General features: G+C 56.8%; 1 protein-coding gene across 8 annotated transcripts in view; it reads left to right on the top strand.

The window, feature by feature from the left end:
• Positions 1–25,696, top strand: part of AFAP1 (actin filament associated protein 1) — a 149,519-nt gene that overhangs the window by 93,307 nt on the left and 30,516 nt on the right. For all 8 annotated transcript variants that reach the window (XR_015250624.1, XM_086705533.1, XM_086705529.1 and 5 more), the window contains 4 exons: positions 8,849–8,944; positions 11,625–11,706; positions 16,970–17,119; positions 24,629–24,840. Coding sequence is in view for 7 of the 8 variants with exons in the window: in XM_086705533.1 (XP_086561659.1) it covers positions 8,849–8,944; positions 11,625–11,706; positions 16,970–17,119; positions 24,629–24,840 (540 nt within the window). In the remaining variant the exon portion in view is untranslated. The remainder of the gene's footprint in view (positions 1–8,848; positions 8,945–11,624; positions 11,707–16,969; positions 17,120–24,628; positions 24,841–25,696) is intronic.

Below are 25,696 nucleotides of genomic sequence, written 5' to 3'. Positions count from 1 at the left end.
TACTAGATTGGCTGTCTTGTCAGTATCACCTAAGAATTTAAAAAACGTAGATTCGCAGTGACTCAGATTCATGAGGGTCCTAAGAATCTTCTCCTTTTCCCTTTGTATCTTCTTTCTCGAGATCTCAACTGCTGCAGATAGAATTGGAACATGCCTCCCCATTAGTTATTTCTCCTGCCTCAAAGGTAACTTTTATCCGAAATATTGCCTAGACATACTTTAAAAATACTTTTTTACTTATATATGTACTTGTGAACGACAAATGATTTTTTTTTTTCCTTATGCTTAAAAATGTTCACGTCCATGGCTCCACACCGCACGTACCCTGAAGCTTGCTTTTTCCACTCCCCGTTTTATGTCTGTCCTGGGGTCGACGGCCACAGGGTCTGTCCACCCCGTCACTGTCCTGGAGCGCTTCCGCGAGCGTTCTCGTGCACGCCGCTTGGTCTCGCGTGGCATGGCTTCTCTGGCATGGATACCTATGTTGGCACGGCTGGCTTTCGTGTGTGCACATGTTCGACCTTGCTAGAACATGACAAATGGTTTCCTGGGTTTGCTTGTGCAATTCTACATCTGCCAGCCATGTATGGGAGCAGTCATTTCTTGAGTGGCATCCAGGGTTTCTCTATCTGCATATGCAGGCAAGTAGAAATGCACATTTTAAGTCCCACCCCCACGGACAAGACACAGCGTTCCGCCTCTTTCCCTGCACACCTCGAGTGTCTGGCAGATTTTTCCAATTTAGGGGAGAGAGCCGCACCTTTTTCTCTTTTCCAGTACGTATCGTGTCATGGTGTGAACAGGCCACAATTAAAAAAAAATACTCTCCTGTTCCTGGACATTGGGTTGTTTCAGTCTTCGGATGTGACAGACAATTCTGTGATCATGAACCCAGTGTGTGTATCACCTCGCACTCTTGTCAGCCTGGCGGCTGACATCCCAGAGAGACTAATTGCTTGCACGGAGGTCGTAAGGACTCGTAGTCTTGATACACAGCCACATCACTCTCCACAGGAGGTTTGCCAGCTCAGCTCCCGCCAGCGAGATGTCAGAGTGCCTTTCTCCCAGCCTCGCCCACCGTATGTCAGCGAGCATCGGGGATGCGCCCCGTGATGGGGAAGGGCCACCTCTCCATCTAGTTTAATCTGCATTTCGCTTCTTACGGCTGACACAGAGCAGCACCCTTTTGTTCGGTTTGAGAGCCTATAGTTGTATTAATGTTTCTGTGACCTGTCCGTTTACACCTATTGTCCTTTTTGTAAATGTCCTTCGCTCAGAAGTCTTTTCTTAAGGGGCACCTGGGGGGCTCAGTGGGTTGGGCGTCCGACTTCGGTCAGATCGTGATCTCACCGTTCGTGGGTTCGAGCCCCACATCGGGCTCTGTGCCGACAGCTCGGGGCCTGGATTCCGCCTCGGATTCCGTCTCCCTCTCTGGCTGCCCCTCCCCTGCTCGTGCTTGAGGTAGGATTTAAGATACCTGATCTGACTGGTTTTGTGGTCCGGCGGGCAGTCGACGTGAAGGGCATTCCAAAGCCATTTGGGGGAAGTTTTATCGGAGTCTCACCACTGTTTCCGAAATTCAGTATGGTGGATAGAAAAGCGCCGGGAGAAGGACGTGAGCGCCAGTGTCGGGCAGATGGCGTCACTAGAGCCCAGACCCAGGCGCCCTCGGCTTGTGACCTCAGCTGGTCCTAACTTCGCGCCTTGGATGAGCTACTTGGCTTCTCTGTGCCTCGGTTTTCTCCTCTGTGAAATGGGAGGAGGGTCCCAGTGGCGCCTGCTCTCTGACCTGTGAGCATAAAATAGCACGTTAAGGTAGACACGTTCAGAACGCGCTGAGCACGCAGTGAGCGCTTCTGTAAGTGTGAGCTGCCGTCTCCGCCACTGTTTGTTCTCGCTGTTACGGCGGTGCTGCCGCTTCTAGGTCTCAGTAAACGTACGAGCCCCAGCTGGAAGCAGCGTGAAAATCAGGATGAGAGCGGGATGCGTTCGAGGCCGGAGCTAGGGGCGTCCGCATCACGGCCTCCAACCCTGCTTCGCTCGGGACGGCAGGATGCCTCCCGCGTGCCCACAGGACATCCCCGAACCCGGCCTCCTCGCCTCCAGCCATCCGTGTTCCCGCACGCCCAGTAAGGGCGCAGGGGCAAGGGCTGGGGGGGGGGGGGGGGGGCGCGCAGGCTCGCGAGGTCTTGGGGGCTCCTTGACGTTTAAACCATCGTGCTGGCCCACGTACGGCTGCTCGGATGCGGCTGGTTTCTCCCCCAGCCTCCGCGGTGGGCGTCCCTGCCTCCCGCCGCCCGGCCCATCAGGAGGCGGCCGCGGTCACTGCTTTCTCGCCGCGGGCTCTTCCCGTGTGGGAACGTAATGTGTCCAGGTTATTTCTATCCTCCTTCTCTGATGAGTGAAAACTGCGGTGGTGTTAAAAATATATCCACCTTGTCTTCTTTGTCAAGGGGAGTGGCGGTTACTGTCTTCAGTAACCAGAATGGAGACACCTGGGCCTTACGTCCTTCAGCCCTGCCAGACGGCCCCCCTCTGTGCTGGGTGTCTCGAGAAGCCACCTTTGGGCTCTGTTGGGTTTTCACCCTCGTACTCTGGTGTTCTGTTCTCAGTTCTCTTCTCCACGTCTTTCTTTTGGCTTAATTCTTTATAGTTTTGGACTTCTATGGACTTGGTTGAATGATGAACTTCTCGGAGTTCATACTTAGATAATAGATTCTTAGCCTTTTTCTAATATACGTGCATCCATTTAAAGTCCCTGCAGAGACTTTTAAAGTCTAGCTGCGTCCTGTACATTCTGATATTTGTATTTTTATTGTCATTCAGTTCAAGATGCTTTCTGATGTCTGTCGTGATTTCTTTTTTGACCACTGATTTCTTCGGGAATACGTTGCTCAGTTTCCACGTGTTTGGATTTTTAAAAATAATCTATTTTCTTTTAGTTTCTAGCTGAATCTCGCTGTACTCGGAACTTCATATGATTTCACACTGCAGAGGTTTGCGGACTTGCGGTCAGTGTTGGGAAATGCCCTGAGTCTGTGCTGAGGGATGTGCATTTTGCGGTTGCTGGGTGCACAGGTCGACACGGGTTTTTCAGATCACAGTCATTAACTGTCATCTTCAGAACTTCTGATTCATTGGTCTTGTCCATATATATGGGTTTTGTGTATAGGATGAGATGTAAGGGTCAAAATCCATGTTCTTCCATGTGGATAGTCTGTCGTTTCAGTGCCGTTGATGACCTGAATTGCCTTGGTTGGAAATGTATTGACCGTGGGCATGCGGGCCCACCGCTGGGCTCCCGTCTGTTTCATTAGTCTGCTCGCATGTGGTCGTGCCAGTGCCACGTCGTCTTGATGGCTGCAACTTTACACACGGTCTGGGAATTAGCTAGTCTGTGTCTTCTAACTTTGTTCTATTTTTTTCTAAATGATTTAAAACTTTGAAACAATAATTTTCTGTGAAATAAGCCAATGCTGTCATCGTGGCTTTTTATTTCACATTGTCAACTCCACAACTTTATGACTGAAGCAGATTTTCCCCCCCGAATCAAAGAACTTCTGTCACAAGAGGAACAGCCCTTATTTATCTGAGAGACGGCGTGTTAGAGTGACAGAGCGTGAGCGAAGGCTCTGAAATCTGGAATATATATATTCCCGGAAGGGCTTTTGCCCATCAGGATGTTCGAGGTCAGCAAACTCTTTCCCATTTATCTGCCAAGTGGAGGTGATAGTGATCAGAATTATCACAAAGACAGGCTGAAAAGTTACACAAATGCACACTTAGAACTATAATCAACTGTTGGAATGTAAGTGTCACCCTTAGGGTTCCTCGTGTAGAAAGTCTAAAACAACTCTCTGACGTGAACTGTGGTGTGAAACAGGGGCCATGTCTTTGTTAATATAAACTGCTGTGTTGTTGTCCCAAACTTATTATCCAGGCTTTTGGTATTTTGAAGAGCGGCTTTAGTGGCCCAGCTGACGTTCTCTGAGGCCGCTGTCAGGTGCGGAGAGCAGGAGGGCCACGTGGGGTCTGCACCTGACCTGCCCCACGCCTCTTCAAGAATTGTGGCCAAGTTTGTTTCTCTTCCTCTGGTCTGCAACGTCCGTTACCAGCTGCTCAGGCCAAAACTAACTGACTCTGTGTGTGTGTGTGTGTGTGTGTGTGTGTGTGTGTGTGTGTGTACAGATGCTGAAAACATGAGCCATTTTGTAGGGGTCAGTCAGAAGACAACAGCCAATGTTCCCAGAAACGGAGTGGTCAGGTTTCCTTAAAAAATGTGCAGAGATTGTGTTTCTGGAGATGAGGGCTCGAGTTAAAAGCAAACAAAAATACCACAGAACATATAACAATTTGTTTCCTGAAGGGTTTGTGATTCTGAATTTGGATCTGGTTCTCTTAAATACCTATTGAACCTCTCATGGAATGTGGCTCTTTAAAAAGAAACACATTAATACGAACTCTTCCTTTGCAGCTATCCGAGCAACGTGGGTGATAAACCCTTTCTTTATTACTTCTGAATTAACCGTGTGGGGGCAGTTTGGCAACGAGTGGAGATCAGAGCGGAAAGATAGTTTCAAAACAGAAATCGGAAGTAATCCAGCTGGCTGGTTGGTCAAAACCGTGGAAGGAGACCGGCTTACGCCCCCCCCCCCCCCCCCCCCCGTCTTTTCCGCAGTGCCCTTCTCTGTACCTGGGCTGTGATTATGGTTGAGTCTGGGGGAAGGGAAATCATCCCATGTTGGCGGGATGCCAGGGACGGCCCCGAGCCTGGCCCCAGGTGTGTCCGGGTCCCCTGTGGCCTGCTGGATGCTGTCTCTTTCCCAGGCATCGCCAGGGACACTGCACTCTGCGCAAGGAATTTGAGTTCGGTCGTGGGAGCGAGGAGAAGTCGGTTGAGAAGAAAAGAACATCCTTTATGTACAGAGTTCTAAGCCTGCAGATACATGGGTTGGGTTTGTTAGGAAAGGCTTCTCAGGAGAGGTGAGGACACCACTTGGCCTCGATGGCGAGGCCACCGCATCTGGCGATGTCAGTGCGCTGTCCCTTGGACCTTCGTGGGCAGAACGGGTCCAGCTGTGGAGCGGGGGAGAGGGGACACTGCGGTGAGTGGGAGAGAGTGTGAGGAGGTTAGCCTCCTGTGGGTGGGGTCGGTGGCACAGATGTGGCTATTATCTGCACACTCCTTTTTCGTGTTTTAACTTTTTGTTCTCCAAGGATTTCAGAAATCTGTGCAGAGGCTTGGGGACAGGCTGTCATGAGGGTTTACTTACTTTATGTGACGGCCCGCTTTCTTTCCCCCTGGATTCCATTCATTCATCTTTCTTTCCCTATAGAAAACGTCAAGTCCGTTTTATTTCCTTCTTCCCTCCTTTTTTTTTTTCTTTAATCAGATCTTCTTTAATTTTTTGAAAATGTTTATTTTTAAGCGGGAGAGAAAGCACATGATCAGGGGAGGGGCAGAGAGAGAGAGGGAGACACAGAGTCTGAAGCAGGCTTCACGCTGTCGGCACAGAGCCCGTGCGGGGCTCAGCCCCGTGAACCGTGAGATCGTGACCTGAGCCGGAGTCAGACGCTCAATGGACTGAGCCCCCCAGGCGCCTCCCAATCAAACTTTTTACGTTGCTGTTACGTGCTCGGCTTTGGGAAGACCCACATAAGCAAGATGCAGCCCCATGTGGGAAAGCGGGCCCAGCTGAGGGGAAGACACAGGCCGGTGGGCGCACGGGGTGCGAGAGCCGTGTGCACGTGAGGACGGGGGTGCTGCTGCACACGCCGTGTGGGGCTCACACGCCAGACATGTGGCTCCGAGGACGAGCCCAATCCGGCCTGGAGGAGAAGCACAGCTCCCCCCACACAGTTCGGATGGCCGCCAGGGAGGCCGGGAGGGACATCGGAGCCGCGTCACGGCACCGTGGGCCCTCCCGCCTCGGACAGAGCGAGAGTGAGAAGGGACTGTTGCTTCTTGCGCAAACGCTTTGCCAGAGGGGGCTTCCTGCAGGTTGTGTTCTGCGGTGTGAAACGAACTTGGGAGCTTCCGGCTGGTTGGCACGGTTGTCCTGTGGTGCGTCCTCTGGGGTGGGCCACCGGGACGGGGGACGGGAGCCCACGTGTGCCGCTTGCCTGCTCTAGCAGAAGCGCGGCTGGGCACCTCGCGTTCTGCGGTCCTGCCTCCCATGGTGGCCCAGAGGCCTTGTGTCCTGCATGTCCTGGGCGAGGACACTCAGCCTCTCGTATGGAGAAGGCAGTAGCGTTGGGGTTGAAACCCCGTTTCCGCCTGACCCCAGGGCCCCGGAGATCCCGCTGCATTGTACTCTTTCCCTCGAGAAAAGACAGAATCTTGTTCTTGGATCGAATAAAAATTTGCCTTGTCGACTACAGATCTGATAAAGCCGCAGGGGAGGTGTGGGGACAGAGGCCTGGCACAGGGCAGCGGGAGCGGAGTCAGCACGGACAGCGACTGGGGTGTCCGGAAGGCCCGGGTCGATTCATGTCACTTCGGTGATGCTGTCACAGCTCAGAACCGACAAGGAAAAAAAAAAACAAAACTGTGGCAGCAAGTTCTCTGGGCTTTTCTTTCTTCTTCCTTTTTCCTATTTTAGCCCCAAACGTGTACCTTGCTTGATAGTTTTCTCATAAAACGGCTGAGCAGGAAGATGACTGGCCGCGGTGTCCTGGGCTCCTGTGGGTTCCTGGCGCTCATCCCGGCGTCAGTGCAAGGCGGCGAGTTTGGGCATGTGTGCTGAGATCCCGTTGCAAAACCCCTACCAGGATATCTGGGGCTTTGGCACTTCAGTTCTGCCCCGAAGGTGCTTGGGTCGGACTCAAACTGCAGTTTAGTTCCAAAAGGAACAAGACGTTTTGAAGGAACTGCCGGCTAACTTCTGCCTTACCAGAATGCCCGGCCCGCCGCCCCGGATCCCGGTCTGTCCTGTTCGCTGCACATCCCCGGTGACCACAACCACGTCCAGCTCACTGCTGGAGCTCAGTGGTGACGGAGGGGATGGCGGGTGACCGTGGGGGCGCTGTGAGCACTGGCGGGGCTGAGGATCACCACACCCGTCTGTCGAGGGCGGGAACCCCTCTGAGCCGCCGGCGTCAATGGTGAGGACGCTCCCCGTGGTGACGGTGACGATGACCGGAGCAGCACCGCGTGCTGGGTGCCGGCTCAGGCGTTTTGCGGAGCGGGTCTCGTTTTCTCTCAATTTAATCACAGCTGTGTACATGGCGGGACAGGCCACCCTGACCCTCCTTCCTGTGCCGGTGAGGAAATGGAGGCTCAGCGAGGTCGGGGCCTCGAGCTGGTAGCTGAGGTTCTCGCTTCACATTTCGCTGAGAAGACGGAGCCGGCCGGACAGGAGCGTCCCCAGACTCCTGCCACCAGATACGACAGCCTCTCTGTGTCCCCCTGCCTTCTCCGGACCCCGCCTTCCTGCCGCCTCTGGAAGACCCTCTTCTGCTCGCCTCCTCCCCGGGAGCCCCTCGGTCACTCCCCGCCCCCAGCAGAGGGGCTTTCTCTCCTCCTCCGTGCTCCGGGGAGCCGCACCCTCCCGCCTCGCCCCCGCTTCCCTGGCCGCTCCAGCTCATTCTTGCACGAGCCTCGCCCCTGGGGCTCAGCCCCCAAGTGCTGACCGGCTCTGGTCCTCCTCCTGGACCTGCGTCCTGCTCTGTCTGCCCTCCCTCTGGCGACTCACCCCCCACCCCCGGGCTCTTCTCCCCCGACTGCCTAGTTCACTTCCAGCTCTGTCTGGAAGCTTGCCTTTGCTTCCACTCACCCGCCTCGCTTCTCCCCCACCCGCTGCTGCTCTCTGCCTCCCCCGTCGTCGGAGTATATGGCAGCACCCAGCCGCCTTGGAGTGGGCGCCTCCCTCCTGCCCCACCCACCGGCAGGGCCTGCTGGTTCTCCAGAATCTTCCAGAGGCCACTGTTCAGCTCCTTCCTGCCATCGCCCCAGCCTGCACTGCCCCCTTCTGTCCCCTGAGCCACCGCACGAGGGCCCGACTCCTTTCCTTCTACTTGTCCGTGTTCCTCCCTCCGCAGCGCGCGTGCGGTCTAGCACTTCTGCCGGGGCATGCTCCCTGTTTCAGGCACTGCCTCCGGCCATTTCAGTCTCACAGGTGGGACCGTCGCGTGTCTGCGTGGCAGGTGGAAACACTGAAGCACAGAATAGGTCACCGGTTTGCCCAAGATGAAGGGCAGGATGAAAACCCAGGCAGTTGGGCTCTGAGGCCCGCACTCTCGGCCCCTGTGCCGTACCGCTTCTCAAAGTCAATCCCGTCACCCCTGGGCTTCTCACTGCACAAACCCAGCCCCCCTCGCTGGCCTGAGCGTGCTTTGTGACCCTTGGTGGCCTCTCCCCCGTCTCTGCCACACAGTACTAGGTGCTGTCCTTAAACACTTCCCATCCGCCACAGGGCCTTTGCACCCGTTGGTCCCTCTGCCTGGGCGCCTTTTCTGCCAGGTCCTCATGTGGCCACATCCTTCTGGCCATTCGACTCCCGGCTTATGTGTCACCCCAGTGAGGCCTCCGGATCTTACAGATCAGCCACTCCCCTTTTGTTAAACATCACCTTCCAGTCTTTGGGCCCTTCTGCTGCCTTACTTTCCCTTCATGTTTGGGGGGTACCCATTGTTCACCGTGATCTCTGGATAATCCTGGACTGGAAGGCCCGTGAACGCAGGGCATGGCCTGTGTCAGTCCAGGATCAGAGACACGTCTGGTGGGCGAGTGAGTGAACAGATGGCATCTGAGAACTTAAAGCCACGTGCTTTCGCGCCCACGGATTTTCCGCCCACGCCATGTGTCCCTGCCTTTGCGAGAGCTCAGACGTGTCTACACCTCTTACAGGTGATCCGAGAGGTCTACAGTGGCTGCAGCGGCCCAGCGGATTCAGAGGGGCCTCCGCCATCAAGCTCCCCAGTGCACAAGATGGAGCTGGAGAAGGTAAGGGCGTGTTTCTTCCTGGGAGTGGTACTCTTGCAGTCGATGTAGGCCTCCCTCAAAGTCTTGGTGACATTCTCTGAGGATTCGAGCACTTAAAGTTGGGAGAAAAAATGCAATTCAGCTGCTTATGCCTCAAGTGCCTACTCTGTACAAAGCCTGAGTTAGTCACTTCGTAGACCGCATGGTTGGTTTGAGGTTCCCAGCGACAGACACAGAAACAGGGCTAAAGGTGTTAATGGATTGGAGGTGCTCAAAGTCGTGGCTGTTATGTGGCCGTTCTGCGTGCCGCTCAGTCTGTGTGTGTCTGGGATCCAGCAGGCGCTACACAGGTGCGCCTTCCTGAAGACCCGGGATATGATCATTCCCTGCAGACCAGGGTACGTTCCCTCTCTGCTCCGCGTGCATTTCACCTGTGGGAAGACGCAGTGAGTGCCCCGCACAGGGGCTGGAGGGTTGGCCTTTCTTGCCAGAAACATGTAAGCCCATCACTGTGGCGCACACGCCCAGCCCCCTCTGGCTGTGCTTCCTGCGTCTGTACACGTGGAGATATTCTGTGGGTAGCCTGGGTCCCAGGAAGCTTCTGAGTCCCCCCTGTCAGGCCCCCACAGCCAGGGAATGGATCCTTCTTTGTCTCTTCTCGTTTTAGTCTGGATTCTGCAGGAAGCAGAACTGATAAGGTGTGTGTGTTATCAACATATAAAATTTAAATATAAGATGTTTTATATAAGATTGTGTGTGTGCACAGATATACACACACAAGTACACACTCATTTATTCGTGAGGAGACGTGTTATGAGGAATTGGCTTATGTGATCACGGAGGCTGACAAGTCCAAAATGTACGGTGTAGGTCTGCGGGCTGGAGGTGAAGTCTGCGGGCAGTTTTCTGGAGAATCCTCCCTTGCTGGGGAAGGCTGGTCTTTCTGCGCAGTGCAGACCTTCACCTGATTGGGTGAGGCCCACCCACACCGTAGTGGGGCAGTCTGCTTACTCACAGACCACTGATTTCAATGTTAGTCTCATCCGCCCCACCCACCGCCTCCAAGTTGACACGTAAAATTAACCTCACAGGCCTCACCCAGACATTGGGACACGGCGGGCCTGTTTGTTTTTCTCCCGATAGCAAAACTCACGCCTGTTCGCTGTAGGAACTCAGAAAGGCCAAGAAATAGAAACAGGACGAAGGAAGTCACTCGTGAGGCCACCGCGTGGAGGAGGAAGCTCCCCGTAGCAGTGCGTAGGTTTAGCTGGCTTGGATGGTCTGATGCATAGCGTGGCTTATGCTGCTTTTCCTCCATTACGTGTGTGTTATGAGCAACGTTCCCGGTTTTGAAACCTTGTAAGGGGCAGCAAACGCGTCTGCGTGTTCAGCACGTGTCTCGTACCAAAGACCCGTGCCTCTGCTGCTGTTCGGATCGGTCCCCCGCCCTGGGCCCCTGCTAGGGGATCGGTCCCCCGCCCCAGGCCCGTCTCCCTCTTCAGACAGATCCAAACGGCACGGCACTTGGAGTCTCTCCCACAAGTCTTTGCTGCGTCTCTGTTACCTGAGATTAGACTCCCAGGAGCTGGCCTACGAGACCAAGCGGTGGAAATCTTTTCTAAGATTTCGCTTCCTGTTGCTAAGCACGCTGCTTTCCAGACAGGCTGCTCTGGGGCCCATTCGCTATGGGCTGCACGTCACGGCCCCCCATTCACCATCCCTTGGCCGTTCTCCTTCTCTCTGGTCTCCAAGGCTGTCCCGTTAGTGCCTGGCCAGGCCTGCCAACCTGGAGCCGAGGGGTGCTTCCTGGCCCGAGACTGGAGCAGTGCCGGCTCGCAGCCATTCTGTCCCTGGCACTCGGCACATGACCGGTTCCCACTAAATGACGCAGTTCCCTCACTGCGGCTCTCCCGGGCCCCGCCGCGGGAGTGCAGACGCCTGTCTGCCGTCCTCGGGCAGCACCGCCCAGACCCCGCGTTGGCAGCTGATGGTGCGTGGGCCCTGGTATCATCCAGATCTTTTCTGTGTCTCTGGCCGAGGCTCTGTGGGGCTGGGCTGTGGGGCTGGACCCGAGGTCCACTTCCTCCACCATGATGCCACGGGTCTCTGGCCAGGATGGAGATTCCAGCTCTAAACACTACCCCTTCTTCAGATGCCGCTCAGGGTCCTGAGGACGCTCCGTACATCAGATGCCGGACGCAAACGATTGCGCGGATGTGCGTGTGCCCTTGGGCGCTTTTGACAGCGGCTGGGCTCTGTGTGTCCTCGGAGTGTTTGTTACGAGCAGATCTTTGACCTTCCCCTGTAATTGGCAGACGACAGGAAGAAAGGAGATGGGTGGTGGGCTGTTTATTTCTGGGAGGATCGTGTGGCTCGGTGAGGCTTGGTGAGGGGAATGTCCTTTTGCAATCTGAATGTTTTTCAAAATTGCTTGCAAGAATGACGTGGGTGAGGGGCGGCATAGAGCGCGTGTAAGCACGGCCACCTTGGCGAGTTCTTCCCCCTCCCCCGCCGTCTGGGAGCTGTAGCAGCGAGCCGGCCAGCGGTGCGCCCCGTGCTCGAGCCCCGGCTCCTTCTGGGCTGTCGCGAGCTTGGCCCGCGCTTCCTCCCACTGCGGAGAGGGCTTTTGACTGACCCGGGATGCGTCACTCGGCCAGCCTGAACCACCGTGAGCATAACTTGGTCCTTTGTGCCCTCACAGAAACTGTCTTCTGAGAGGCCGAGCTCCGACGGGGAGGGCGCTACCGAAAATGGAGTCACCGTGTGTAATGGAAAAGAACAAGGTGAGTTCTGCTCGTGCCGAAAACACGTAAACCACAAAGCAAAAATCAAAGTGAGAAACAAAATTTAAGAAACTAATAGGCTTTGTGAACTCTGAGACCATCTGCTCGGTGGCTCGGTCGTGTGTGTCATTGTCCAGAAGTGCACGGAAACCCCCTTGGACGATGCGAGCCCATGTGTTCGCCTGCTGTCCTGCCGAGCCCTGGCCTCGGTTTTTCCCCATCGTCCTCCGGGTGCCCTGCGCATATTTAAACCTTCGGGCTCTCAGACCTGATGTATCGCCAAGAGGAATTTGCAGTGGGGAGACCTGAGTGTCCGTAAGAGTGGGTGGGCAGTGTGGCCGGCAGCCCGTGGCCCGCTCCACGTCACCTGCACGTAGCCCAAGAGCCCAAGCAAGCCCTCCTGCTGCGTGAGGGCCCTTCCCAGCGTCCCCTGTGCGGGACGCCAAGGCCAGGCTCACAGACTTCTGGTCATTTGAAATCAGAGGTTCCGAAAACGTCTTTTATTCACCTTCACGTAAAAACCATTTGTGTAAGCCGTGGTTCAATACGCACGACATAAAATCGACCACGTCGACCATTTTGCGTCCACTTCGGCCGCGTTAAGGACGCTCACGGACGTGTGCCGCCGCCCACCATCCCCGTCCAGGGCTCTTTTCGTCTCGTGAGACTGGCGCTCTGTCCCCAGGAAGCAGTGGCTCCCCTGCCCTCCTTGAGCCCCCGTGCCCACCGTTTTCCCTTCTGTCTCTGTGAGCCTGACAGCTCGAGGAAACGCACATGAGTGCAGCCGTACGGTACTGTCCCTTCGTGACCGGCTTGTTTCACTCACCACGATGTCCTCAGGGTCCGTCTACATGGGAGCAGGTGTCAAGATGTCCTTCCTTTTAAGGCTGGCTGCCATCCCGTTGTCTGGACGGACCATGCTGGGTTTATCCGTTCCTCCATCAGCAGACGTTTGGGCTCCTCCGCGTTTTGGCCGTCGTGAATGGAGCTGCTGTGAACGTGGGCGTATGGAGTTTGAATTCTCTTTTTCTAAGTCAGCTTCACAAGGCGTAAATTTGTGCAGTAAAATCCACGCTTTTTGGCACATAGTTCTTGGAGCTGAGACAAACACGGGCCTCTAGCCATCACCGCAGGCGAGATGTGGAACGTTTCTGTTACCCCGAAACGCTCCCTCGTGCCCCCGGCAGCCACTGGCGTGTATTGTGTCCTCTCCAGGAGGCCCTGCGAGTGGAATCAGGTGGTACGTGGCCTTTGGGTCTGGCCTCTCTGTCTAGCTCAGCGCCCTGCAGATGCGCCCACACTGTAGCACGCCCCACAGTCTGCTCCTCTGTGTGGCCGAGCCGCATGCCGGCGTGTGTGGACCACGGCTTGGGTATCCCCCACCGCCTGGACAGCTGGGGGTTTCCAGGTTTGAGCGCAGTGAGCAAAGCTGTCCTAGACATTCGCAACAGGTTTTCGTTTCTGTTGGATAAAAATCTAGGGGCGTGGCTTGTCAGTCGTGTCCATTCTCACCACCTTGCCACTGTCATTTTGTTTTGTTCTATACATTTCGGCCCTTTCTGTGGGTGTGTGGAGCTACGTAGTTGTGGCTTGAACTTGCACTTCCCTGAAGACTAGCCATGTTAATTGAGCAGTTTTAACGTGCTCACTTGCCCGCCACATCTCACCCGAAGAAACGTCTGCCCGGATCTTTTGCCTGTATTTGTATTGGGTTTTTGTTCATATTATTGACTCTAGAGAGTTCTTTAATGTTTTGAACATAAGTCCTTTATCAGTGTGTTTTGCGTGTAGTCTCTCCCAGCCTGTGGCTTGTGTCCTTCCCGGGGTGTGTGGCCTGAGAGGAGGCTGGGATTTGTGGGTCGTGGGGACGTTTCCCCTGTGCAAAGCCAACAGCCTGTGTGCTTGCAGCCCCATGACCTTGGCTTCCCAGGGGAGCGGTCCGCCCACCCGGCTCAAATGCACTGTGCCGAGCAGGCGTCTCCCAGCTCGGAAAGGAAGTCCCCTTAAACCAAATAGCAATCCAGGCACTAAGAATGTTAAAACCCAAGTAAGCTGGCCTACTGCGATACTAGAAGCTTCCCGCCGGAAGGTCACGATCTCTGCCTTTGCCCCTGCGATTCCCTAGCTTGGTCGTGTCTGGGTGTAATTTTAGTCTTCTCCGTCGGAAGTTACTCAGTGGAAGGTATCATCTGCGTCTTCCGTGGGCACATTATGTGTAATCAAAGCCTGAAAAGCAGTCTTTACACTTTGCCCCAAAACAGAATAACATACAATCTCCGGTCCCTGCTCGGATGTTGAGGCACGGCACACGTTGTTGGTCTCTGTCCTTGTTTGCCATTTCCTCTCCCGGGTCCCTGCTGGAAATTAGGTTCACAGAATGATGCGAATGTCTGTATATACGTGTTAGAGAATATACGTGTGTGTGTGTGTGTGTGTGTGTGTGTGTGTGTGGAGAGAGAGAGAGAGAGGGAGAGAATATATCTGTACCTAAGCACCCACCTTCTCACTCATGACCGATTTGCAGTCGAGAGATTTCAATACAGCTCCCCATATCCCTAGCCATCTTGTGACTCAGGTTCTCCACTGGCCATAGGGATGTGTCTGGGCTGATGATATTTATGGCTTTCAAAATGCTGGGAGTTGGCTTTGCTTCGGTGGTCTGTCCCTCACTGCCTGCCAAGCACTGACGGCGTGTGACGTTTGGACCCTGCGGCTTTCCTGGTCTCTGAATTTATTGGAGAGTTCTGAGTCTTGGAGGTGTCTTCATAATTCCATTACGTGTGTCAAATCCTGCCTTCTGTGTAGCAAGCAGCATCAACACATTCTCACGTCCCTACATACTTTGGCTCTTCCTTCCAGGGAGTCCCTTCTGCTTTTGTAAAAAATTAATCAGTGGTCCTTCAGGGAATTAGAAGCATCGGGTCTTTTCTTGGTGGTCAGGTACTTCCCCAGCAGGAGAAAATGCTGGTAGAATCAGAAGTGAATGTAACATCTTCGCTTTGAGCCACAAGGAAGAACTCCGTGTGCTCCCCAAGCTCTGCGGAAGGGGGTGTTCAGGGCACGCCGGGAGCGCCTTCCTTTCAAAGCTTAGTTTGAACGGGACTGCGGTCAGAGGTGGTCTCGAGGCTCTTCTGAAACGCTTTGGTGTGGCCACACGGAAAGCACAATGACAGAGTCGTCCCGACCGCGGACGCCCACGTCTGGGGGTAGCTGGGGGGATGGGGTGGGAATGTGCTAGTCCACCAAGATGGCAACAGGTTCTTGGTGTGTTATTTGAAGAGAGGAGGGGCGGGCGCTGGGAGAGCGTAGGGGAGGCGGGGTGCTTGTCCTGTGCTCCATCCATGGGCCTGTGTCACACCAGGGCTTCACGAGGTACCACAGCCTGGAGGCTGAAAGCACGGACGTTCATTTCTCATGGCCTGCAGGCGGGAGCCCTACCTGGAGGTGCCATCAGAGCTGTCTGCTGGTGAGGGCCTCTTCCTGGCTTGCCGATGGCCGCCTCCCGCTGTGTCCTCACGTGGCCTTTCTTCCGTGTTCAGTCTCTTGTTAAGAAGGGCACTGATGCTGCGGGATCAGGGCCCCACCCTTATGATCCTGTAACCCCATCACCAAATACAGCTGCACTGGGCTTGGAGCTTCAATGCAGGGGTTCTGGGGGGCACCTACTTTCAGTCTGGAACAAAGGCTGTGTTTACCCAGAAGTTTGGCTTGGCTTCTTGTCTTTCAACCGTCGTTTCTTTCTAGAGAGGGAATAACGGTGAACACAAAGTGACTCGAACTCGGGACGGTGCTGAGTCTGCCGGGCCAGGGAGTGCGAGAGCAGGCCGGGTAGGACCGGGATGTGGGCCCGTGCCTGGTGTCCCCAGGGCCAGGTGGGATGTGAGCCTGCCCCTGGTGTCCCGTGGGTCAGGTGGGACGTGGGCCCGCGCCTAGTGTCCCCAGGGCCAGGTGGGACGTGGGCCTGTGCCTGGTGTCTCACGGATGGCAGATTGGGACTGGAGGAGAGAGAAGCACCCAACCCCCCCGCCCACCCCCATCGAGAGAGCGATCGTGTCAGTCTTTGTTACAGGGGCCTTTAGGAATGAGGCCTAGGGTTGTAATCCCTCACCCCCCAGTCCCCTGTCTCTGAAATTATTCTGTGTGTGTTTAAGGTATGTTCCTTTGGGCCCAGGATGAGCAGGAGGGGAGAGAGGTCCTCACTTTCATTACATTGTCAAAAGACCCCTTGTGGGTTATAGATGGGGAGGCTCAAGTCACCCTGGACATGGCGACACCAGGAGGGCGATGGGGAGCCCCTCTCCCGGCCCACCGCCCTCCGTCGTGAAGCCACACTTGCCCCTCCCGGAGGCTCATTGTCCTGTGCGGTTCTGGCAAAGGTGCCTTTTCCCCTTGGGTCCAGTACCAGGCACGCAGTGGCCGTCAGGTGAGGGGGGTGAGTGACATCTCCTTCGCACAGTTGCCGTGGGAGGAAAGGTCTTCCTTGGCCCCCGGTTCCGGGTGCGCTTTCTCACGCACCTTCCGATCTCTGCGAGATCCCAGACGGGGGTCCCGAGTTGCCAGACGTTTCTGTTTCCCAAGGGGAGCCAGAAGTCATTTTGGTGCACAGCGTCTGCGTGTTTGGTACATTCAGTGCGACTTCGTGACTTCATGCCGTGCACGCCAAAGCAGAGCGTAAGGGGCTCAGATGGAAGCTGCCGTCCTGGGCATTCTGGGGAGGGTGAGGGGCTGGTGGAGGGCTCCTGGGACTGGGGAGGACCCGCGCCCACCCGTCCCTCCGTCAGCCCCTCCCCAGGCCGCTCTGCTTCTTTCCATCCCTCCCTCCAGCCTCACAGCCTCCGTGTTCCTGACGCTCCCGCTGCCCAGAAGGCTCTCGCTTGGTCCGGCTGCTTCCTCGTCTCCCAGCTGGCGGTTCAAAGTGGCCCCTCCAGGCGGCTTGCCCACCGCCTGGGGCCTGTCCACGTCACCCCAGTGTAGACCGTGCGGGCCCGGCTGCCATCAGGCCTCCCCTGTGTGTGACTGCATGTGTGCGTGTGTACACGTGCTTGCACACCCGTGTGCATCGTCTCTAGCACATACACTCCTTCTGAACACCTGTTTGCTGTATTCTTTTGTGTCCACGCCAGCAGTCGGCTCATAGCAGGTGCTCAATGAGTACAAATTGAGGAAAATAAAATGGACTGCGATTTATGCTCTGTCCCTGATTTTTTCCGGTAAAGTCTGCAACTGACACACTCTCTCTCATTTCCATCGTCACTCTTAACAGTTAAGAGGAAGAAAAGTTCCAAATCAGAGACCAAGGGAACCGTGTCTAAAGTCACTGGGAAGAAGATCACCAAGATCATCGGCTTGGGGAAGAAAAAGCCCTCGACGGATGAGCAGACCTCGTCCGCGGAGGAGGACGTCCCCACGTGCGGTAAGCCGGGGTTCCCCGGCCGGGAGTGGCGCTCACCCCACTTGTGTCCTTCTTTCCTGGAGTTGCCTCTGCATCGCGCGGGCTTTTCCCAGTCGGGCTTGTGAGCATCTGAATGGTGGAAAAGGCGCTACATTTCTGCCGCTTATTAATAAAAGATCGTGCCGGGGTTTGAGACGATCTCCGAGGTTCTTTCAAGATAAAAAACAAATTCCTGCTGTGATCCCGTGAAATTCTCCCAGAGTCCTTTTAAGCGTTTCTGAGCTGGGGCACACGTGCCTTGGCGAGCGAAGGAGGGAGCGTGGGGCCCGGTGCGGCGTGCGTGGGGTTACCGCTGGCGTTCCCCCCGGGCTACAGCGGTAGAACAAGCATCCTGGCGGTGCTGTCGCTCAGCCTGTCACCTCAAGTCCCTTCTGAGGGGCTGCCCTGTCCAGGAAGGGGTGGGCACCCGCAAAGCGGCCCCGGCCCTCCCATGTGAACAACGGGAGGAGACGTGCAGTGCAGCCTGGTGACAGAGGAGGGAAGCCGGCACGGCGGGAGAGTGTCACAGGGACCCTGGCCAGGTGGAGGCCCGGTAGGGCAGCCTCTGGGGAGAAGTGGAGGGTGAGGTTGGACAGGTGTCCTGTTTCCTTGGCCACCGTGCAGCCGTTCTCAGGAGAACAGCACCGAAAGCCGGACGGCGGGGCTTTGGCCTCTATTAGGAACCGAGGGTAGGCTGTGGGTGCTCGTAGACACGCGGCACAGCCAGTGTTCTGTCCCTGCAGGTCTCTGGTCCCCTCCCTTTGCAGACTCCCCCTGTTCACCCCTCTCTCCGCGAGCATCCATCTGCCCGGGGTATCGGGCTTTACTGGGAAGTAATGCCGCCCCATGTGCCCGAGTTGGCCATACAGACAAGGGGAAATTAATTCAGCAGCTGTCACATGCCAGGGCACGAGCCGTGTGCCAGGAGGATGCTAGAGAGAGGTAGCACTGTGGCGGAGGGGCAGGCTGCAGAGCGCTGGACGCAGGCACGTGCCGTCCCCCGAGGGCAGGTCACGGGGAGTCCCGGCTCCCTTCTGGCCTTGACGGTCGGGGTTCGAGGAAGCCACACGCATGAGACTTCCGCGGGCCCTGTAGAGACCTGTCCTTCGTCAGGCCGGGGCAACCCTGGGCGGTGGCGCACGTGCCGTGGAAGCCGGCTGGGGAGTCCTCTCAGGGAGGCCCCGTTAAGCTGCCATCTCTGGATTGTCGGGGAGCGCCCTGGTAGCGGAAGGAGGCCAAGGGTCTGGGAGGCCGTGCATTCGGGTCCCTGAACTTGGCAAATGGCAGTGGGGTCATAGGGGCGGGCTGACTGAGGCTCCGTCCACTGCCCTACGTGAAGGAGGGGGCGTCACCTTGTTGAAGTTACAGCAGGGGTGGGGGCAGGGCTCTAGCACAGAGGGGTGACGCCAGGATGCTGTTTCCCTTTTGCCTCTGACTTTCTTGGTGCGGCAAGAGTCTCTGGGTGGTGTGGGACTGTCCCTCCTTTCGCACTGGCCCTGGAGGGGAGTTAGGGATTAGAAATGCAAGGAGGGAGCCGTCCAAAAAAGGAAAGAGAAATTCTGTCATGAAAAGCAAACATTGGCGTGGGAGGCGAGCTAGACCGCAGGGTCCAGACGCTGAGCTCTGGAAGGCCTTGGCCTGCGGGAGCCTCACAGCCCGTGGAGGCGCAGCTGGCCCGCGGTCCCTGGAGCTCCCTCCGCATAGCCCTTCGCTCCCCGGGAGACTCCCCCGCTCATAACCCCTCGCACACGGCCTCATTGTATTGGCCATCCGGCACTGCCAGAAATCCTTTGCTGGTACTTTCTTGGAAACGCTTGGCACTCAGAGGGCAGAGAGGGTGAGTCTGAAACCTGTAATATGCAGGTGTGGATTTCTATCAAGCTGCTCAGCGGATATCTTTCGTCTCTGTTAAGAGAACCTTCTCTGTCCACAAAATTTTAAAATTGTCATTTAGACCTTCGCTGGGTCCAGGGGCCACAGAAGGGGTCTGTAGAGAGAGGCAGGAGGAAAATGACTATTCTCAATTATTCTAGTACCTCTGTAAAGTTTTACACAGAAAATGTCAGCTGCATAAAGGCCGGAGACGCCAACCCTGCCGAGGGGTGGCCGTGCGGCCGCTGGCCCCGTGCGGCAAGCAGAGGGGAGCTGAGCCGGACGGGCCGGAAGGACCGTGCCGCTGGGCGGGCAGACGTGAGCTCCCGGGAGCGATCGAGAGCTGGGTTCAAATCCAGCCCTTCCATGAAATGCGGCCCAGCAGGTGGGCCTCCGGGTGTGTAATAACGATGCAGTGGGGGTGGGAGATGGTTTCTGCAGGCGCTCCACGGGGAGTGGGCAGGGGCAGTGGGTCCCGCGGCCGCTGACCAGGTCAGCCCAGCCAGCCCTGTACCGCTGCGTATTACCGCCCCGAGGCCCTGAAGTGATGGTGAGCGTCAGCCCGGTGTGCTCACATACGGCCACGCGCAGGCTGCGGCCTGAGACGTGCACCAGACCCCCCCCCCCCCCCCCCCCGCAAAGAGGGATCTTCTGTGGGCCCCCTTCCGGTGCTTGCCTGTCCCTGTCTACACTCGGCGGGGGTCGGGAGACACGTGTCCTCATCCTCTCCGCCCCGTCTGTCCACTGCCGGACCAGCGTGCAAGCCCCACCTGGCCTCCGTCTCTGTGCCCTCCAGGCCACCAGGCGCGAGCTGTGACAACTCAGGGTCCTGTGCTGAAACGAGGGCTGCTTCTGCCTCCTGGTTCAGAGCCTCTGATGGTCGTGTCCCAGCCTGATTCCACAGCCGTCCCTCCCATCCTCCTGGGTCACGTTCACACTGCCTCGCTCCCTAGTCACGCCCCAGTGCCCGGCGCAGAGCCTGGCAGACAGGGGCAGTGCAGCCCACGCCCACCGACTGGCTGAATTACCTTCAGCAAATTGTGGAATCTGTCTAGGCCTCAGGTTCCTCCTCTGGGAAATGGGCCCATGCTTACTTTGTCTTCTTAAGAAAGTTAAAGATGAAATCATGAAACACTAAGGTCCATGCTTAATAAGTAATGTTGTTGTTATCTGCTCACCTGATGAGCTTATTTTAAAAAACCCAAGCAGACAGACAGACAGACCAAAGCAGCGTGAGGGCAGTACTGGGGGGGAGCAGCCTGGGTACTGAGAAATACAGAAGCGGGGGGAAGGAGACGTCCCGGGTCTAAGGTGGAGGCCTCTGCGGAGGCAGCATGACCTGAGCTAGTGAGAGGCCTTGCTGGATATTCCCAGGGTCCCTTCTACATCTAGCATTCTGTGACTTTGTGGAGTTTTCAACAGTAGGGTTTTTTGGCACGCGGGGAAAGTCTATACCTCTCCCGTTCTGTCACAACCTGCCCCACAGGACATCAGGCGACCTTTAATCAAGGGGGAGGAAAGAGTCCTCGACATAAGTCACTGCCCTGGGGTGTTGGCATCCTCGTTCTTGGGCACGTGAGCCTTTGGGGGGCAGGCATCTAAGGTGGGCAGGGGAGTTCTGCCGTGGGCGGGACCGGGACCAGCCAGTGGCAGCGTCAGGACGTGTGGTGTCCCCTCCTTCCCCTGGGCGTCTCCTCCCGGCTGATTGTGAGCCAAGGCTCGCCGCAAGTGAAACCACCATCGCACCGGGACCAGAGCCCTCCCGAGAGGGGACCAGAGCCTGGCAGGCAGACGCCACGTTTCTCGCCCCGCGGAGAACACGGGACGCTCGGCCCCGCTCCCGCCTGCTCCCCCCAGCTGCTTGTGCTTGAGAGCGCCTGGCGCTGAGGCCTGAGACGCCAGCGATCCAAACGGCCGCATGCGGGAGTGTGTGTCCGTGTCCGGCCCATCGAGCTCTCAGGGAACCTTGAGCCTCCTGCCACGGTTTCGCGAGAAACGTTAGCGTTCAGAGCAAGACTAATCTGAAAGCATCAAACCGAAATTCCCAAACTGTTAAGATACACTGACGTCTCACCTGACACGATGGGTGGGATCTTATAAATATAAAATTGCCTCCGAATTGCCTCGTGCGGTTCCTGGAACTGACCCGGACCCGGGTGGCCGTTGAGCCTGGCGGGTACGGTTCTCGCAGCAGGGCCCGTCCCTCCCTGTCTTTAGCTGGCCTGGCTGCGCTTTGGCGCCATCTGGTGGTGGGTGTGTGCTACAGCTGAAATGTGCATGGGGCCCATCGGGATCCGTGTCCCCCCACCCTGTGACTCCAGATGCCCTAGATGGCTGTGTGTCATTTCCCTGTGCTCCCTCCCCGGACGCGTCACTGTGATGTTCACTGTGTGTAGAGACGGGCCTCGCGTGCACTGTGATTTTCCCTTTTGCCTTTCCCTTTTGGGAACTGAAAACAAATCTGAGGAAGGCATCAAATACGGTAATTTCATATGGTGTCATGCTCAAACAAAATGAGGATTTGTCCAGTGTAACCATTCCGTTTGGGACTCAGATGTCAAGAAATTGATAGTATTGGTGACTCGGGGCCAGATTCAGCCAGGGAAGAAAATATCACGAGAGCGCCTGGACCTGTTCCAGAGATTACCATCGCCCTGGTTAGTGGAGCCGGGCTCCGTAACTGCCCCTGCCATGCTGCAGGGCCGTGTGCCCGCGCGAGAGTGCCCCCACGTGCCGAGCTGTGCAACGGAAAGCCACGTGCGAGTGTGAAGGCAGTGTCGTCACCGTTCCCGAGAAGTCATCTAGCTCCTAGGTCTCGTCACTCACATTCCTCAATAAATATCCTAGCGTCTCACTCCCCTGTCACCCTGCGCACCAAGGCCGGGTTCCTGTGATGCTTTCCGAGGTTCCAACAGTCCAGGCACCTCCTGTCCCCCCAAGGCCGCCCTGTCCCTGAACTGCTCCTGCCAGCCCCAGTCACAATGTCTGTCAGTGCCCTGGAGCCCACCGCCTCCTTGTGAAACTTGGTCACCTGTGTGTCCACTAGGTTCCTGGAGAGCAGTCGCTGGCCTGAACAAGTCACAGGTCCAGAGAGACCCCCTCCTTCACAAAGGAGCCCTTTCAGACTCCGGTTGGACTCCAGCCTCTCTTCCTGTCCCTGCAGCCTCTCCTAGATGTGTGAGACGCGAGGAGCTCGGGTCCCAGGCACTTGAGCCGATGGGCGGGCTTCTCCCCTTGTTCCCCAGTTTCACAAGCACAGCAGCTTCGCCCCAAATGAAAATTCTAGTTCCAGGAGAAGCAGTGCACCTTGCGGTAGAACTGATGTCACCCTGAGCCAAATGAAGACTTAACATTTTACCTGTGCGCTTGATGCGTGAATTCGTCGAGCAAATGATTATACGTGATGTAGAAAGCATCGCTATGGGCCCTGTAACTTACCTGTGTGTTGGGGGTTTTGTTTTGTGATTGTGATTTGTGTATAGCATTTATCCTTTGCTAATGGAGCGTGTAAGACGCAGGACTGTGTGTGTTAGACGTGGAAAGAAGCAAAATCGTGCTCCCAAGCCCTTTGGAAAAGGCGATACAAAACCCGAATTGGAGAGAGTTTGTTTTGTTTTTGAGCAGGGTGTGGGTGTGGGTGTGGGTGTGGGTGTGGGTGTGTGCACGGGTGTGGGTGTGTGCGTGGGTGTGGGTGTGTGCACGGGTGTGGGTGTGTGCGTGGGTGTGGGTGTGTGCACGGGTGTGGGTGTGGGTGTGTGCACGGGTGTGGGTGTGTGCGTGGGTGTGGGTGTGTGCACGGGTGTGGGTGTGGGTGTGTGCACGGGTGTGGGTGTGTGCGTGGGTGTGTGCACGGGTGTGGGTGTGGGTGTGTGCACGGGTGTGGGTGTGTGCGTGGGTGTGGGTGTGTGCACGGGTGTGGGTGTGGGTGTGTGCGTGGGTGTGGGTGTATGCACGGGTGTGGGTGTGTGCACGGGTGTGGGTGTGGGTGTGTGCACGGGTGTGGGTGTGGGTGTGTGCACGGGTGTGGGTGTGGGTGTGGGTGTGTGCACGGGTGTGGGTGTGTGCGTGGGTGTGGGTGTGTGCACGGGTGTGGGTGTGGGTGTGTGCGTGGGTGTGGGTGTATGCACGGGTGTGGGTGTGTGCACGGGTGTGGGTGTGGGTGTGGGTGTGTGCACGGGTGTGGGTGTGGGTGTGTGCACGGGTGTGGGTGTGTGCACGGGTGTGGGTGTGGGCGTGGGTGTGGGTGTGGGCGTGTGCACGGGTGTGGGCGTGGGTGTGGGTGTGGGTGTGTGCACGGGTGTGGGTGTGGGTGTGGGTGTGTGCACGGGTGTGGGTGTGGGTGTGTGCACGGGTGTGGGTGTGGGTGTGTGCACGGGTGTGGGTGTGGGTGTGGGTGTGGGCGTGTGCACGGGTGTGGGTGTGGGCGTGGGTGTGGGTGTGGGCGTGTGCACGGGTGTGGGCGTGGGCGTGGGTGTAGGTGTGGGCGTGTGCACGGGTGTGGGTGTGGGTGTGTGCACGGGTGTGGGTGTGCGTGGGCGTGGGTGTGGGTGTGGGCGTGTGCACGGGTGTGGGTGTGTGCACGGGTGTGGGTGTGGGTGTGTGCACGGGTGTGGGTGTGTGCACGGGTGTGGGTGTGGGTGTGGGTGTGTGCACGGGTGTGGGTGTGGGTGTGGGTGTGTGCACGGGTGTGGGTGTGGGTATGTGCACGGGTGTGTGCGTGGGTGTGTGCACATGCATGCGTGAGTGGAAGGAGTAGTGCAATGACTTGTGAAATCCTTGTATCGTTTCTTCCTTTCTGGCCAGGGTTCTAAGCCCCACGCACTCCCTTCCTGCGTCTCAAGGGCAGGGGACAGCCATCTCCTAGCATCACGGAGCAGGAGGAAGCAGCAGCCACCCTGTGAAATCTGGTTTTCTGCCCTGTTAGTTCACATACTGATGATGTCTTTAGTGTCAGAGACCTACGCCTTCAGACTCCGGCGTTCCCGTCCCGTCCGGGCGCGCTCCACCAGTCGGACAAAATCGTCAAACGCGAGGGCTGCGGGAAAGGCCAGGAGGCATCTTTGCCTTCTTCCTGTAGGGCTCTCGTGCCCAGGACCTTCCGTCATTTGCTGGAATGCGTCCAGCAGTGGGGGACTCAGTGCCCCCCAAGGCCTCCTATTCCTTGCAGGGTAGGAGAGTAGAGTTTCCTTTTTGGGTAGTGTTTTTCTCACGTGATGCCAGAACCTGCCCCCCGTAACTTGTGCCCCGGCTGTGTCATTTTGCAGCTGCCCGGAGTGAATCTCGTCCTTTTCCATATGGTGTCCCTTTGGTCATGTAAGACGACCACTGCGTCCTTTCCCTCCCACCCTGCAAACACCGAGGGCTCAGCTCGGCCAGCCCGACCCCAGATCGCCACGAAACCCTTAACCTTCCCAGAACCGCTCCCTGGCATGCACCCCCCCACCCCCAATGCGGGCCCTCAGGGGCTTCTGGGGGGAGGGGGCGCCTGCCTTCCCAGGAGTCCCCTACTGCGTGAAGTGAGCCACTGGGTGGGGGCAGCCCTTCCCGTTGGCGTAAACTTGCACTTGCAGGTGTGCGGGGGGCGGTTCCGCGCTGACGGTCTCCGTGGTCCCCTTGCAGGCTATCTCAACGTGCTCTCCAACAGCCGCTGGCGGGAGCGCTGGTGTCGGGTCAAGGACAACAAGCTCATTTTCCACAAGGACAGGACCGACCTCAAGACCCACATCGTTTCCATCCCTCTGCGCGGCTGTGACGTGATCCCTGGGTTGGACTCCAAACACCCCCTGACCTTCCGGCTGCTTCGCAATGGACAGGAGGTCGCGGTGCTGGAGGTGAGGCGCTGCCCGAGGCCACCCTCGGAGACCTGCCGGGCGCTTTTCCTTCCTGCCCGGTCCCCGCCGCCGGCCCCGGGGCACCGTGCTTCCGGTCGTGTCCCTCGTGTGTGCCGTGGGGACCCCCTCTCTGTGATGGTGCGAGTAGCCAGCGCCCCCTCTCACTGCACGGTGCAGGCCCCCCGTCTCCAGACGCCACCTCGCTTCCTGTCGTCCGCGCGCGTTGGCGCGGTTAAATACACGGTTCCACACAGCGCACTGCTTTTTCAGAGTAAAGTCACCCCTTTCTCCCCTAACGATGGTCTACCTCTGAAACAATGGTATTTCTTTCACTTGCCCTTCGGAATGTTCTTCACAGACGGAACAGGTGTTTTTAGACAACCTTACAGACGGCGGCTCACGGGCCAGTCACACGGAAATCCCAGAAGAACACCTTTCACTTTCAGAGCCCTCTGCTTGGTGTGCATGCAATACGTGCTTGCCTGCTTTTTGGGAGCTTCTTATTCCCTGATGCGGAAACGCAGTCGACACTGGTTTCTTCACTATCTGCTGACAACTTCAGATTTTATTTTTCATCTATTATACTGTTAACTTATTTCTACCCCCTGTTAATTCAGACCTTCTTTTTTCTGGCCCTTTGTTCATTCACATTACCATGACTTAGACACAAAGACACGCACATGCACACACGCGTGTCCACAAACACCAGGCGTGTGAACTTCAGAGCACGTGGACACGGGCTGTGCAGTTGATGGTCTGGGAGGTCTTGATGGGAGACAGGTGTTTGTTCCGGAGACTCTTTTCACAGAAACTCTCTCCGACAGGGGCGGGACCAGACTAGCACCGGAGTGCTCCC

The sequence above is a fragment of the Puma concolor genome, chromosome B1 (assembly GCF_028749965.1).
Source record: "Puma concolor isolate L17-30 chromosome B1, mPumCon1.1.hap2, whole genome shotgun sequence".
Taxonomy (NCBI): domain Eukaryota; kingdom Metazoa; phylum Chordata; class Mammalia; order Carnivora; family Felidae; genus Puma; species Puma concolor.
Note: the sequence above shows the minus strand (reverse complement) of the source record. Positions and strands in the feature narration are given on the sequence as shown.